This window comes from Hyla sarda, chromosome 3 (genome assembly GCF_029499605.1).
Source record: "Hyla sarda isolate aHylSar1 chromosome 3, aHylSar1.hap1, whole genome shotgun sequence".
NCBI classification, from domain to species: domain Eukaryota; kingdom Metazoa; phylum Chordata; class Amphibia; order Anura; family Hylidae; genus Hyla; species Hyla sarda.
Window position 1 is genome coordinate 429,103,901 of NC_079191.1, and position 15,168 is coordinate 429,119,068.

Sequence of the window (15,168 nt, forward strand, 5' to 3'; positions counted from 1 at the left end):
GCTGAATGGGAGTTGTACAACTACTATATATCCTGATCCCATAGAAGCAGCAGTTTACAGATAGAGCTGGAGGGGAGGTGTATAACTACTATACACCCTGATCCCAAAGAAATAGCAGCAGTATACAGACAGAGCTGAATGGGAGGTGCATAACTACTATATATCCTGATCCCATAGAGATAGCAGCAGCAGTATACAGATAGAGCTGTAGGATGATCACACGACCCAGATACAGTAAGAAACCGTATGGATGCAGCTGCGCTGGAATGAAACATATGGCACTGTAGGACTAGTGATTGTGAGGGTGCATCATATCGGCATAAAAAAACTGGAGAGCTGAGGGTTTAAATCCTTCCCTATACATTTACGGTCACTGATGTGACCACCCCCCACCCCACCCCCCCGGCGCCTGCCGTCTGTGTGGTTATGTTACAGCATTGTGCGATTCTATTGGATTAATAATATTATATTCTGGAGATACAAGAGGACTATTCTTTGTAATATACTAAGAACAGCGATCAGGTCACTATACAAAGATCAGAATCTTCCTATACAATGCAGGTATGCTTCTTCATCTGCTTAGATACGTGCATAGACTACAACGTAAGTATCTCATTCCAGCGAGGAATCTGCCCGGAAGACACTAAAAGTAAAGGCAGACACTGACAACCTTACAAGAGAAGAGCACTACAAGTGCAAAGTAACCTGTCACTGCATATACTGCATGGAGTCTGGGAAAAAAAGGGGGTCACGTGATTTACGCTTTCAGCACCTACACAGAGGAGGATTCTACTGGGGAGGGGGTCATATGGGGAAATCATGTCGCCACCACCATCTTGATGCTTATGGATGTGGCGGTACACCAATTCATGGACAGCAGAGGAGCTGCTGTCCTTGGGTTTTGCAGGATAAGTTTGCTATGGGGATTTGCTCCTGCTCTGGACGGTTCCTGACAGAGGTGTCAGCAGAGAGCACTGTGGTCAGACTGGAAAGAACTACACAACTTCCTCTGGAGCAAAGTACTGGAAGGTTAAAGGAAAACTGTCACATGTTTGCTCCCACACTAACCACAGGTACTGATGGATAATGTGGGAGACGCTGATTCCTACGATCCCTACCTTGGCCGGACCCGCCCGGCCATTCGCCCGTAATCTTAGTTTTATTATATCTGGAAATGTGGCTGTAACTGGCACGGGCGGGGTTTCTGTAGCTTAACTGGCACTGACGTCAGCCCCCCTCCCTCCAGCTCTCCCTCTCTTCACCGTTCCTATCTGGACTTCACTGCGCATGCACCGCTTCCTGACATGCGCAGTGAAGTCCAGTTAGGAGCGGCAATGAGAGGGAGAGCTGGAGGGAGGGGGGATGAATATTCATAAGCGGGCGGCACTGCGGACGGGCGGCGCTGACGTCAGTGCCAGTTATACTATTATAGTGTAGGTGTGGGTAGGGTGGCGGAGTTTTGCTTGATGGGCGGGTGTTTCAGATGGGCGGATGCTTCGAATCCTGGCTAACTTTATTGCAGCAGGCAGAACGGCGCCACCATGACGAGTGCGCTCCAGATGGCTGCCTATTTTGCATATAGGCAGAGCAGGTCCTGACCCCTTGTAATAGTGCCTTATAAAGCTTGGCCATACATTTGGTTTATACATTCAGACCATTTATTTTTATATACTTTATATATCTCACCTGCATTCCAAGTCCTGCTTCTTCTGACCGGCGACCACTAGGACCGTCTTTATAGCTCTCATTCCAAAATCATAGTGATTCTAGAGAACACAGAGAAGCTTTATTACAAGAACAACAATAACATAGATATATATATATAGTAAAAAATCATAGTGATTCTAGAGAACACAGAGAAGCTTTATTACAACAACAACAACATATATATATATATATATATATATATACATACATATATCGCAAAATCATGCTTTTTGCATCACTGGACTAATACGGCTACTCCTAACTACTATATATATATATATATATATATATATATATATATATATATATATATATACACACAAAAAATATATATACATAAAATATATATATATATATATATAATGTAATATAATAAATATTAAATAGAAAAAAGCATATATATAAAATATATATATATATAAAAATATATATTTTATATATATATATATATATATATATATATATATAAAACAGATAGATTTTATTATATATATATATATATACGTGTGTGTGTGTATATGTGTATATACACATATACACACACACACGTGTTTGGGGATGCATCCAGCAATACAATAAAATGACATAACATATCTGTACCTTATTGCTTTCCAAACAGGGTGTCTCCAGGTGTTGCAAAACTACAACTCCCAGCATGCATTCTGGGAGTTGTAGTTTTGCAACAGCTGGAGACACCCTGTTTGGAAAGCACTGCCCTGCTGTCAGCTGATCTCCCCATACCCATGCACTCTCAGCTTGGCCTAGCACGCCTGTGTCCTTTCTAGCAGCAACTAATCTCTCTAAGAAGACAATGATCAGGCAGTCGAAATTCGGCATATCTCCCCGACATATTAGGGGGTCAGTCGAAGCCACTGGGTTTAGCTGACACTTGCCTTATGTGGACAAGGACCCAGGCACTAGGACCGCTCGGAAATACACCGTCTCCATAGTCAGCAATGCATTTCCGTAGCAATGCATATGTGTAGTGTGAATGGGCCCTTACAGGGGAATTCATCAAAACCTGTGCTGCGGAAAAGTTGACCAGTAGCAACCAATCAGATCGCTTCTTTCATTTAAAAAAAAAAAAATGAAAGAAGCGATCTGATTGGTTGCTATGGGCAACTGGTCAACTTTTCCTCAGTACAGGTCTTGATGAATCTCCCCCATAGTCTCTAGTGTATCGTTTCCCAACTAGGGTGCCTCCAGCTGTTGCAAAACTACAACTCCCAGCATGCCCGGACAGCCTTTGGCTGTCCGGGCATGCTGGGAGTTGTAGTTTTGCAACAGCTGGAGGGCTACAGTTTGGAGATTACTTATCTATTCAATATTATTTGCTTTATTTTCTATGTTATAAACGTAGAGGAGGAATGAAATGGTTAACAAATGGTTAACAAAGTGGTGGAAATATTCCGAGGTGACATTGGCGTTACCTGCTGAGATAGCTGTTTGCTCGCCAGCTGATACAGGTTTACCAACTTCCCGGACAGAGACTTTGCCGTCTTAAATCCCTCGGAGAAGAGCATTATCTCTGCTATAAGCTGGTAGTCAGGGACCATCATGGCAACCGGTCTAAAGAGAGACTTCAGATTATCCGGGAGCTCCACGCGGCCTTTGTATCTGGAAATAGACGGCGGCATAAATATACATACGTGTTCTCTGCTTTTCGCACAAAAAACGTATGACTGCACTTGTACAGTACACCATGTTATTGTGCGGTATGGTTTATGGTCTCATGCTATGTTACGTTAGGGTCTATTCACACGTACAGTATTCTGCGCAGATTTGATGCGCAGGATTTGAAGCGGTGTTCAGTCATTCAGTTTACATTGAAATCTGCAGCAGAAAATCCTGCGCATCAAATCTGCGCAGAATACTGTACGTGTGACTAGACCTTTAGAGTGTATATAATATTTTTATAACATTTTTGGAACAGGTCTGAGACATGACAATGTTTAAGGGGGTACTCCGCTGGAAAACATTTTTTTTTTCTCAGATTTGTGAAAGACTTCTATTTAAAAATCTTAATCCTTCCAGTACTTAGCAGAAGCTGTATGCTCCAGAGGAAGTTATTTTTCTTTTTAAATTTCATTCCAGTCTGACCACAGTGCTCTCTGCTGACACCTCTGTCCATGTCAGGAACTGTCCAGAGCAGGAGAGGTTTGCTATGGGGGATTTGCTCCTACTCTGGACAGTTCCTGACATGGACAGAGGTGTCAGCAGAGAGCACTGTGTTCAGACAGAAAGGAAATTCAAAAAGAAAAGAACTTCCTGTGGAGCATACAGCAGTATAGAAGTAATTAATAGAAGTAATTTACAAATCTGTAACTTTCTGGCAACAGTTGATTTGAAAAAAAAAAAAAAAGGTTGGAAAATGTCTTCCAGCGGAGTACCCCTTTAAAGCAGTACTGCAGTCTTAGACATTTATCCCCTATCTGCTGGGAACTAAACAAAACTACCCTTGGGGTAGTAAGCGGCCAATTACCAACAATTCACTAAACCCCAGGGCCTACGCCCAGGGTATGAAACCCCTATTGCTTACCCCTAAAATGTAACTTTTATTAAATACTAATAAAATGTCCCAAAAATAAAGTTTTAGAACGGATACCAGGTGTACCTAGTGTCTATATCATCAAAATTAAGAGCATAGTCTCCACTATTTCTCCAAAAGAAGCCCTGCAGTGGCTATTTATATAGAGGGTACCTACACATCTTATCCCCTATCCAAAGGATAGGGGATAAGATGCCTGATCACGGGAGTCCCGCTGCTGGGGACCCCTGGGATCTTGCACGTGGCACCCTGTTTGTAATTAGTCCCCGAGGCGTGACGTCACACGGGGGTGGAGGCGTGATGTCACACGCCGCCGGCCCGGTGGTCGCCTGTAATCAGACCCGGAGCGAACACGCTCCGGGGACTGATTACAAACGGGGTGCCGCGTGTAAGATCCCAGGTCTCCCCAGCGGCGGGACTCCCGCGATCAGGCATCTTATCCCCTATCTTTTGGATAGGGGAAAAGATGTGTAAGCATCGGAGAACCCCTTTAAAAACAAACACTATTGCCGCCTCTACATGTTTTGCCGCCTCCGTGGCTTTCTCAAGAGGCAATGGTGCGGTCTCTGCTGCTCATTCAGTCTGGGTGCACGGGAAACGTGGCCGCTCCACGAGGCAACAATACAGGAAGAGATCACTTGAAAAAATCCATAGTGAAGAACTCCAGCACTTCCAGAGTGGATAAAAAGGTATAGAATTTATCCAATCTCCGTGGAGGTAAAAAACATGCATAGAAAGCAGGAAAATACGATAAAAACCTTTAGCGTTTCTTTAGCCTTTGTCAAAGGCTAACGAAACGCGTCGGTTTTTATCATATTTTCCTGCCTTCTATGCATGTTTTTTTACCTCCACGGAGATTGAATAAATTCTATACCTTTTTATCCACTCTGGAAGTGCTGGAGTTTTTCACTATGGATTTTTTCAAGTGATCTCTTCCTGTAGAGATTATTACTGACACCTCCACTACCCTAGCTCACCAGGGATACTGGCACTAACTCCTTTACTACACTAGATCCCCAGGGATACTGGAACTAACCCCTATACTTCTTTAGACCACCAGGGATACTAGAACTAAATCTCATACTATCCTTGACCCCCCAGAGAAACTGGCAACAACCTTCATACTACCCTATACTATCAGGGATACTGGAACCAATCCTTATACTACCTTAGACCACCAGGAATGCCGGAACTAACCCTTATACAACCTTAGATCAACAGGGATACAGGCACTAACCCCTATACTACCCTAGACCACCAATGATACAGGCACTAACCCCTATACTATCCTAGATCCCCAAGAATACCAGAACTAACCCTCATACTACCCTAAACTACCAGGAATACTGGCACTTACCTTCATTCTATCCTAGACCAGTAGGGATAGTGGAACTAACCCTTATACTACCCTAGACAACCAAGGATGCCAGCATTAAACCCTCATACTACTCTAGACAACCAGGGACCCTGGCAATAACCGTCATACTATTCTAGAACAACCAAGATACTGGAGCTAACCCTCATACTACCCTAGCCTACCAGAATACTAGCACTAACTTTCATACTCCCCTAGACCACCAAGGATACTGACCGCAATGCTTACACTTTCCTAGGCCATCCGGGACACTGACACTAACCTTCATATTACCCTAGACCACCAAGGATACTAGCACTAACCCTTATACTACCCTAGACCACCAGAGATACTGGAACTAATCGTTATATAAACCTAGACCACCAGGGATACTGGAACTAATCCTTATATTAACCTAGACCACCAGGGATACTGGAACTAATCCTTATATTAACCTAGACCACCAGGGATACTGGAACTAATCCTTATATTACCCTAGACCACCAGGGATACTGGCACTAGATCTTATACTACCCTAGACCATTAGGGGTACTAACATCATCCCCTTCACAATGATTGGCCCACAGGGAACCTAGTATTAATAATCCCCATCATTATAAGATCTAGTTCACAGGGCAGTCTTTTGGAAAATAGGATTATGGACACCTATAAATAGCCCACCCTATTTGGCTGTTATCCCTACAAAGCATTATAATACTAAGCCCTCACTAATGCTTACAGACTTATTTTAGCAAAAAAAAAAATCAACATGTGGAACCTAAGATCCTCATCTCTTGGTGAGTGTAGAAAGCAGCTACAAAAAGGGGTCTCTAACTCTGGAGGACTGCGCTTTAATAGAAAACTTATTGATGTGAATGGGCATTGTGTAATACCTCATTTCCCCTGTAGTGGCGCTACAGGGAAATTTAACACTAAGGCTCGGTTCACTCTTCAGAATTTCCGCCTGCAATTCCGCTTTGAAATTTCAGGCAGAAATTCCGCTTACTAAAATGTCCTGTATAGTGAATGGGTTTACGTTCACAAATTCACACTTCGGAATTTGTGAATTGGAATTTGTGAACGGAAAATCCGCTTGAAAATTTCCGCCTGAAGAATGGCGTTGCTCATTCTTCAGGCGGAAATACTCGCGGAACACATTGCAGTCTATTGGAGACTGCGGTGTCTGTGCGGTCCTCGCGCCGACTGATTCAGTCAGTCCTAGCCGCACTCGGAATCTCCGGGCGGAAATTTTCTGCCCAGAGATTCCGCAGTGTGAACCTAGCCTTAGGGTCTATTCACACAGCAGAATTCCACAAGTGGAAATTCCAAAGTGTCAATGGGCGTGCGGAATCCCATAAAAGTGTATTGGGATTTCATTTGAGGCGTAATTCCGCTGGCGGAAATAGGCCCTTAAAGGGGTTATCCAGGAAAAAAATATTTTTAATATATAAACTCGCACCAGAAAGTTAAACAGATTTGTAAATTACTTCTATTAAAAAATCTTAATCCTTTCAGTACTTATGAGCTGCTGAAGTTGAGTTGTTCTTTTCTGTCTAAGTGCTCTCTGATGACACGTGTCTCGGGAACCGCCCAGTTTAGAAGCAAATCCCCATAGTAAACCTCTTCTACTCTGTGCAGTTCCCGAGACAAGCAGAGATGTCAGCAGAGAGCACTGTTGCCAGACGGAAAACAACAACTCAACTTCAGCAGCTGATAATTTTTGAAAGGATTAAGATTTTTAAATAGAAGTAATTTACAAATCTGTTTAACTTTCTGGAGCCAGTTGATAAAAAAAAAAAAAAAAATTAAAGGTTTTTCCTGGAATACCCCTTTAAGGCTAGGTTCCCACTACGGAATTTCCGCCTGCAATTCCGCTTTGAAATTGCAGGCAGAAATTCCGCTTACTAAAATGTATAGTATAGTGAATGGGTTTCCGTTCACAAATTAACACTTCGGAATTTGTGAAGCGGAATTTGTGAACGGAAAATCCGCTTGAAAATTTCCGCCTGAAGAATGGCGTTGCTCATTCTTCAGGCGGAAATACTGGCGGAACACATTGCAGTCTATTGGAGACTGCAGAGTCCGTGCGGTCCTGAATCAGTCGGCGCTGGCCGCACTCGGAATCTCCGGGCGGAAAGTTTCTTCCCGGAGATTTCCGCAGTGTGACCCTAGCCTTACGGTCTCCCCACCTCAGATTACAACTGATCGTGAGCAGGAGGACAACTTATATTTAGCTTATGGTCAGGGGAGTATTTTTTTAAGTAGGGATTGTTCACAGTGTTTGACAAACTCTTTGACAAAATAAAGTTATTTATAAATCCTATTTTCGTGCAGTATTCATAAAAGGATCCCACTTTCTATGACGTTTTGGAATGGGAGCAGTGCGCCGACCTAATATCAAATTTTCTATAGATCTTCAGCGTTACATAACTCCGATCAGTCACGAATAGCAGAAGACGGGGCTTTAAATAGAGGCGGATTCTACCGACCCGTATTATGTTCTATTTAAGAAAGTCACACGTGTAGACCTGATCCGAACACGTGGCCCCAATAAAGAAGGTTATTAAGAACCCAAAAAGATGGCAGCTATGTCTGACTACCTGAGGGCGGGCGCCCCCCCCCCCCACTCATTACTGAAGAAATATTCCTCCTATATGTATAATTTATTGCGGGGAACATTTCATATTCCGTATGTGATCTCTGCACCTACCTGGGATTCATAGTAATGAAGACTCCGCAGGACATATTTAGACGGATCTCTCTTCCCTCGAATACGAACCTACATAAAACATCAGTTCACAGTCATTTCGGCAGAGAATCTCAGCAGGGAAGGAATAATAATCACCAATTTAGCACTAAGACCCAGATGTTAAAAACGTTATATAATTTTAAGGGTAGCTAGACTTTTGCTAAAAAAAAAAAAAAAAAAAAAAAAAAAGTATTTCTCCTGTGCATATAAAAATGCATAAAATATGGAGAAAATACAAAACTAACTGTGTGATTTAAAAAAAAATAAATAAATAAACAACAAAAAAATACAAAAAACATTCTATCGTTTGAAGTCTACAAGGTACAGCCACCCCTAACATGTGCACACTTGTTCAGATCGCACCTCTTGGCACTGGGTGGGTGCAATGTAAACAAATGTGTAAGTGAGCGGCAATGCATAGAGTACTGTATGCATCACTGCTCGCCTGCTACACTTGCTGGGCAGAGCACTCTACATTTGGCCCAGTGGATGGGTACAGCACCTAGGAAATGGGCAGCGATGATAGATGCATTGTCACTCACTCAGTACTGTATATTCACTGGGACGGGTGCTCTGTGTACAGCAGTGTTTCCCAACCAGGGTGCCTCCAGCTGTTGCAAAACTACAACTCCAGGCATGCTGGGAGTTGTAGTTTTGCAACAGCTGGAGGCGGTCTGGTTGGGAAACACTGGTGTACGGTGACCCGCAGATGAGAGGCAATGCTATATGCATTGTCGTTCACTCAGTGCTGTATATTCACTGGGACGGGTGCACTGTTTACGGCAGTGTTTCCCAACCAGGGTGCCTCCAGCTGTTGCAAAACTACAACCCCCAGCATGCTGGGAGTTTTAGTTTTGCAACAGCTGGAGGTAGTCTGGTTGGGAAACACTGGTGTACGGTAACTCGCAGATGAGAGGCAATGCTATATGCATTGTCGCTCACTCAGTACTGTACATTCACTGGGACGGGTGCACTGTGTACGGCAGTGTTTCCCAACCAGGGTGCCTCCAGCTGTTGCAAAACTACAACTCCCAGCATGCCCAGACAGCCAACGGCTGTCCGGGCATGCTGGGAGTTGTAGTTTTGCAACAGCTGGAGGCAGTCTGGTTGGGAAACACTGGTGTATGGTGACCCACAGATGAGAGGCAATGCTATACGCTATATTCATTGAACTAAGTGAGTAGTAAGGGTTATACAATACTGTATATCTCACTCCTTAGTATAAAGGAGAATGGAGACTTCCTAGATTATTGATCTTTATAGGTATACAAGGCCCCTTTCACACTACAGGTGTACCTGTAAAAAACCTCCATTATGACTCCCGGCAAAAAGTCCTGAAAACGTCCGTCAAAAAATCCTATTCATGTCAATGGGATTTTTTGACCATCCTTTTGCATCAGGCATGTCTGTTTTTACTAATGTCAGTTATTTTTGCCGGCACAAAAGATGGTGCATGCACAAATTTTTGCTCCGGCCCAAAAAAATTGAGAAAAACCGGACGTTAAAATTTAACATTGAAGTCTATGGGAATCAGATGTTCAAAAAAAAAAAAAAAAACATCCTTTATCATCAGTTATTGTCAGGTTTTTTAACATCTGTTTTTTTGTACTGAGCATGCTCAGTACAGCTTTACAAAAAAGGGTTAAACTTGATTTTAAAAAAAACGGATGTAACTGGTAATCACGGATGATTACGGATGAACAACATAAGGTTTTTTAAGAAAAAAAACATTAAAAATAACGGATGATGGTCATCAGTTATCATCCGTTATTACCAGTTATTGCATCCGTTTCTTTTTACATCCATTATTGTAAAATAACGGCAGTAAAAAAGCAGGATGATGCTGTCAAGGATGGTTGCAGATGAGGCCTTAAAATGTGCGTGACTGCTGCTGTATATTGCTGAGTGTCGACATAAAGAAATATACACCAGACAAAATGTTGGTATAACCTCTTTCTCAGCAAGAAAACGCAGAGAGTTCCCCAGTGTTATCCAGAGAGTTCTGTTTATTATACGCAAGCACATTGTTTTTACATTTGACAAAAAAAAAGGGAGGTTAGTTATCACATCAAAATCATCATGTTACATTTTGATTGGTTATTTGAGCTTGGTCTCTTTATATATTAACAGTTATTGCATCCGTTTTTTTTTTTTTCCATCGGTTATTGTAAAATAACGGCAGTAAAAAAGCAGGATGATACCTGTAGTGTGAAAGGGGCCTAAGTGAGCGGCGATGCATACAGTGCTGTATGCACTACTGCTCACTCACTACATTTGCTGGGCCAGGCACTCTGCATTCAGCCCACGGATGTGTATGTTACCCTGGAGGTGAGTAGTGATTCTGTAAGTAGATTCTTCTGTCCTGAATGGCAAAACCCACTGACATATTTTGATCTTTGCTATGGGGCCTTCTCTCCTCTATGGTGACGGATGCCATTACAGGATTAGATGCATACAGTACCTTATGGCTTGGCTGTCCTTGGCTGTTTTGATGGCATGTATCTGAGAGGCGATAACTGAGAGAACTTCAATATCAATGCGGTTAAACTCATCGAAACAACACCAGGCTCCAGACTGGGCCATCCCAGAGAAAAACTTCCCCATCATCTGAAATAAAGGACTAGGTATTACTATTGCACTACTACCAGTCTTCATATCTAAACTTCCACTGTCATTGTATGAATTTACAATATATTATTTAGACAGCACACCCCTTTATCCCAAATTTACCCCAAATCAACCTCTTTATCCACAATTTCACAGTTTATAACATTGAATTAATCTGATTAATGTCACATTTGATACATAAAGGGGTACTCTGCCCTTAGGCATCTTATCCCCTATCAAAAGGATAGGGGATAACATGTCTGATCGCAGGGGTCCCACCGCTGGGGACCCCACAATCTCCTTGCTGCAACAGGCATTCGGTAGAGCGTCGGGTGCAGTGCCGGAGGCTCGTGATGCCACGGCCATGCCCCCTCAATGCAAGTCTATGGGTGGGGGCGTGACGGATGTCACGCCCCGACCCATAGACTTACATTGAGAGGGTGTGGCCATGACCCCATGAGCGGGGCGTGGCTGTGACATCACGAGCCTCCGTCCCGCATTGCCAGTCATCCGGCACGTAGCGAAGTTTGCTCCGGGCACCGGATGTCTGGGGTGCTGCAGCCGAGATCGCGGGGGTCCCCAGTGGCTGGACCCCCGTGATCAGACACCTTATCCCCTATCTTTAAATAGGAGACACAATGTTTTCCGGCAGAGCACCCCTTTAAATCTTATATTACAGCCTTGAATATACTTCTTTTAGATAGGGGACACAATGTTTTCTGGCAAAGTACCCCTTTAAATCTTATATTACAGCCTTGAATATACTTCTTTTAGATAGGGAGCTAAGAAAAACATGTAAGTACCACACACCTAAAGAAGAGAAATATAGCAATGGTAATAATTATCAGGAGGTGCTCAAAACTACTGGCTATCCACAAAAACTCAATATCATATCTCAAATGCTATTTCCCAGTATTATGTGTGAAAAAAAGCCTATGATATAGACTCCAAACAATACAATGAACCCAAGAAAAAAGTGTACAAAAATATATCAATCTTTATTATTGCATAATGCGTAAAATTCATATTAAAAAACAGGAAGGAATACACAATAAAAGGTGGCAGCCAGGGACATATGTAAACAATGAACTACAAGCAGCAAGGCGCTAATGGTATGTGCAATAATACACAATAAACTATAAGCAAGGTACAAGTGCAAGATTCAGTATGCTGATTCATTAGTCTGGCCACATGAGAAAGTAAAGCAACATAACATGGATGCCAACCACATTAAGCACTGGTAGTTGTGTGTCCCAGGATGCTGGTGGTTGGTATCCATGTTCCAGGATGCTGGTGGTTGGTATCCATGTTCCAGGATGCTGGTGGTTGGTATCCATGTTCCAGGATGCTGGTGGTTGGTATCCATGTTCCAGGATGCTGGTGGTTGGTATCCATGTTCCAGGATGCTGGTGGTTGGTATCCATGTTCCAGGATGCTGGTGGTTGGTATCCATGTTCCAGGATGCTGGTGGTTGGTATCCATGTTCCAGGATGCTGATGGTTGGTATCCATGTTCCAGGATGCTGGTGGTTGGTATCCATGTTCCAGGATGCTGGTGGTTGGTATCCATGTTCCAGGATGCTGGTGGTTGGTATCCATGTTATGTTGCTTTACTTTCTCATGTGGCCAGACTAATACAGCAGCATACTGAATCTTGCACTTGCACCTTGATTATAGTTTATTATGTATTATTGCACATACCTTTAGTGCCTTGCTGCTCATTATTTATACAACTGTCTTAGCCACATGCTCTCTTGATATATGCCTCACATGGTCCAATATTTTTAGTTCATTGTTTACATATGTTCCAGGCTGCCGCCTTTTATTGTGTATTCCTCCCTGTTTTTAATATGAATTTTACTGTATGTCATGCATTATGCAATAATAAAGATTGATACATTTTTGTACACTAATTTGTGCAAATAGCTGCTTTTTTTCTTGAGTTCATTCTTTTAGATAGGAGACACAATGTTTTCCGGGGGAGTACCCCTTTAAATCTTATATTACAGCCTTGAATATACTTCAGAGCTGCATTCAGAATTCTGCAGATTTTACTGAAAATCTATAAGTATTCTCTACTTGTTCTGAGACTGCACGGTGCATACTTTGCATTCTGATAAGTGACATCTTTATGTAGTGTCCCAGTACAAGAGATGAAGCTTCACCTAAGTCATTACTGTATGTAAACTTTTTTTTTTATTTTTTAAATGAAGTTTTCTATGTTTTATTTGTGTTTAAAAAAGCTGTCACTAGGTGTCTCCCTACTTGTCCAGAGCACATTTCCCTCCATCTCTTGCACAGACTTTGGACTCCTGCTGGCCTGGCAGAAATCCAAAATCAAGAAATGCAGTTTGGAGTGCTGAGGGGTGGGGGGGGGCGGGGTTCAGCCTCAGCCAATCACAGCTCATTGTTCTCCCCTGTATGGCTTCAGATGATGTCACGCCTGCTGGGGAACGCCCCTTCCCAGTCTGTGAATCTGACTGAGCAGAAAATACAGAGAAATATCATGATAGAAAACTAAAAAATAATAAAAATAAAGGCAGCGGGTGGTTTATCATGATGGGGGCCTGGGAGGATTATAAAATTTAACAAGATTATGAGAGGTTCTTTTTATCTTATCTTCCGCTGCTCCACTGGTGGAGCTGGAATAGGTCTCCAGTCCTCTGAGACTGTTCTTCTTACGGCTTTTCGTGCCCAACTTGTCACACAGTGGCTTAGATAATTGCCGGCCTCAGCGATGTACCGCCTCTGATGGCTTTTATTCTGGCAGCCCAGTTCTCTTTAAAGGGGTATTCCAGCCCCTAAAACTGTGGATAGGAGATAACCGCCTGATCGTAGGTGTTCCACCCACTGTGGCGGACCCCCGTGATCTCCAGATTGGGGCCCCAACTCTCCCTGCTACATGGAGCAGAGGGTGGGCACTTGCTTTATGCATTGTCTATGGGAGCAACAGACGTACCAGAATACAGCACTCAGGTATCTCTGCTGCTCCCATAAACAATGCATGAAGCAAGTGTGATCTTTTCCCAATGTAGCAGGGAGAGTTGGGGCTCCTTTTTGGAGACCTTGGGGAGTCCCAGGGGTTGGACCCTCCATGATCAGACACGTATCCCCTATTCAGTTAAAACCCTTAAAGGGGTACCCCCCCTTAGACATCTTATCCCCTATCCAAAGGAGAGGGGGATAAGATGTCTGATCGCGGGGGGCTTGCCGGGTGGGACACCCTTGATCTTGGCTGAGGCACCCGAGACATCCGATGCACATAGTGATCTCCGCTCCATACTGGATGACTGGCAATGCAGGGTGGAGGCTCATGACATCACGGTCACGCCCCGCTCGTGACGTCACAGCCATGCCCCCTCAATGCAAGTCTATAGACTTGCATTGAGGGGGCGTGGCCGTGACATCACAAGCCTCCACCACTGCACCTGACGCTCTAAATGAATGCCGGTGTGCAGCAGGGAGATAGCGGGGGTCCCCAGCTGGAGGACCCCCGTGACCAGACATCTTATCCCCTATCCTTTGTATAGGGGATAAGATGTTTAGGGGCGGAGTACCCCTTTAATAAATTTGGTGTATACCTTGTGTTCCACTGCTTTAGAAATTCTGTCAGTGTTTCATTACTGTATGTTTTTATAATTTTGGGGAAAAAAATGTTGTCTAATTTTATGCAACATGTTAATGTCAACTCAGTAATTAACAGATAAGAGCAACTAAGATGGGAACCAACTTCTTACAAGAGACAGGTCACCCCAGTGAGAGACCGCACAACCAATAGACATTAATAGGATCTAAATCACCTTGTAGTCCAGGCTCTCTGAGCAGTTAAACACCACGCACTGCTTTCCTAAAGCCTGCAAATAAAATGTGCAAAATAGAATAAATGTAACAGAATCCCTGAACAGTATATGTATGGAGACGGGGGGATAATATCAATTACTTTATCAGATTTCTATAAAGAGATAAAATTCTAGTAAAGCTCTGGATGTTGGCTGCCAAAGTGACAATCACGTTTCACCGCATGGCTACACATTATACGAATGCAGGGCCATCTAATGTACACACAGGCCTGGATTCTAGGTAGGACACATGGGGAATGGACTTTATGGGGCCTCCTTATCCTTAAAGAAGCACTCCAAGGTTTTTTTTACCCATATTATGCAAAAACTCCCCACCACTATCTCTATGGTATTAGGATATATAA

At 43.2% G+C, this 15,168-nt stretch overlaps 1 protein-coding gene across 3 annotated transcripts in view; it reads right to left on the minus strand.

Annotated features, from left to right (window-relative positions):
• The window catches only part of DNAH14 (dynein axonemal heavy chain 14), a 410,501-nt gene that overhangs the window by 226,490 nt on the left and 168,843 nt on the right, over nt 1-15,168 (minus strand). For all 3 annotated transcript variants that reach the window (XM_056568451.1, XM_056568450.1, XM_056568452.1), the window contains exons 30-34: nt 14,765-14,818; nt 10,820-10,965; nt 8,320-8,388; nt 3,138-3,324; nt 1,687-1,766 (exon numbers count right to left, since the gene is read on the minus strand). In XM_056568451.1, the coding sequence (XP_056424426.1) occupies nt 1,687-1,766; nt 3,138-3,324; nt 8,320-8,388; nt 10,820-10,965; nt 14,765-14,818 (536 nt within the window). The remainder of the gene's footprint in view (nt 1-1,686; nt 1,767-3,137; nt 3,325-8,319; nt 8,389-10,819; nt 10,966-14,764; nt 14,819-15,168) is intronic.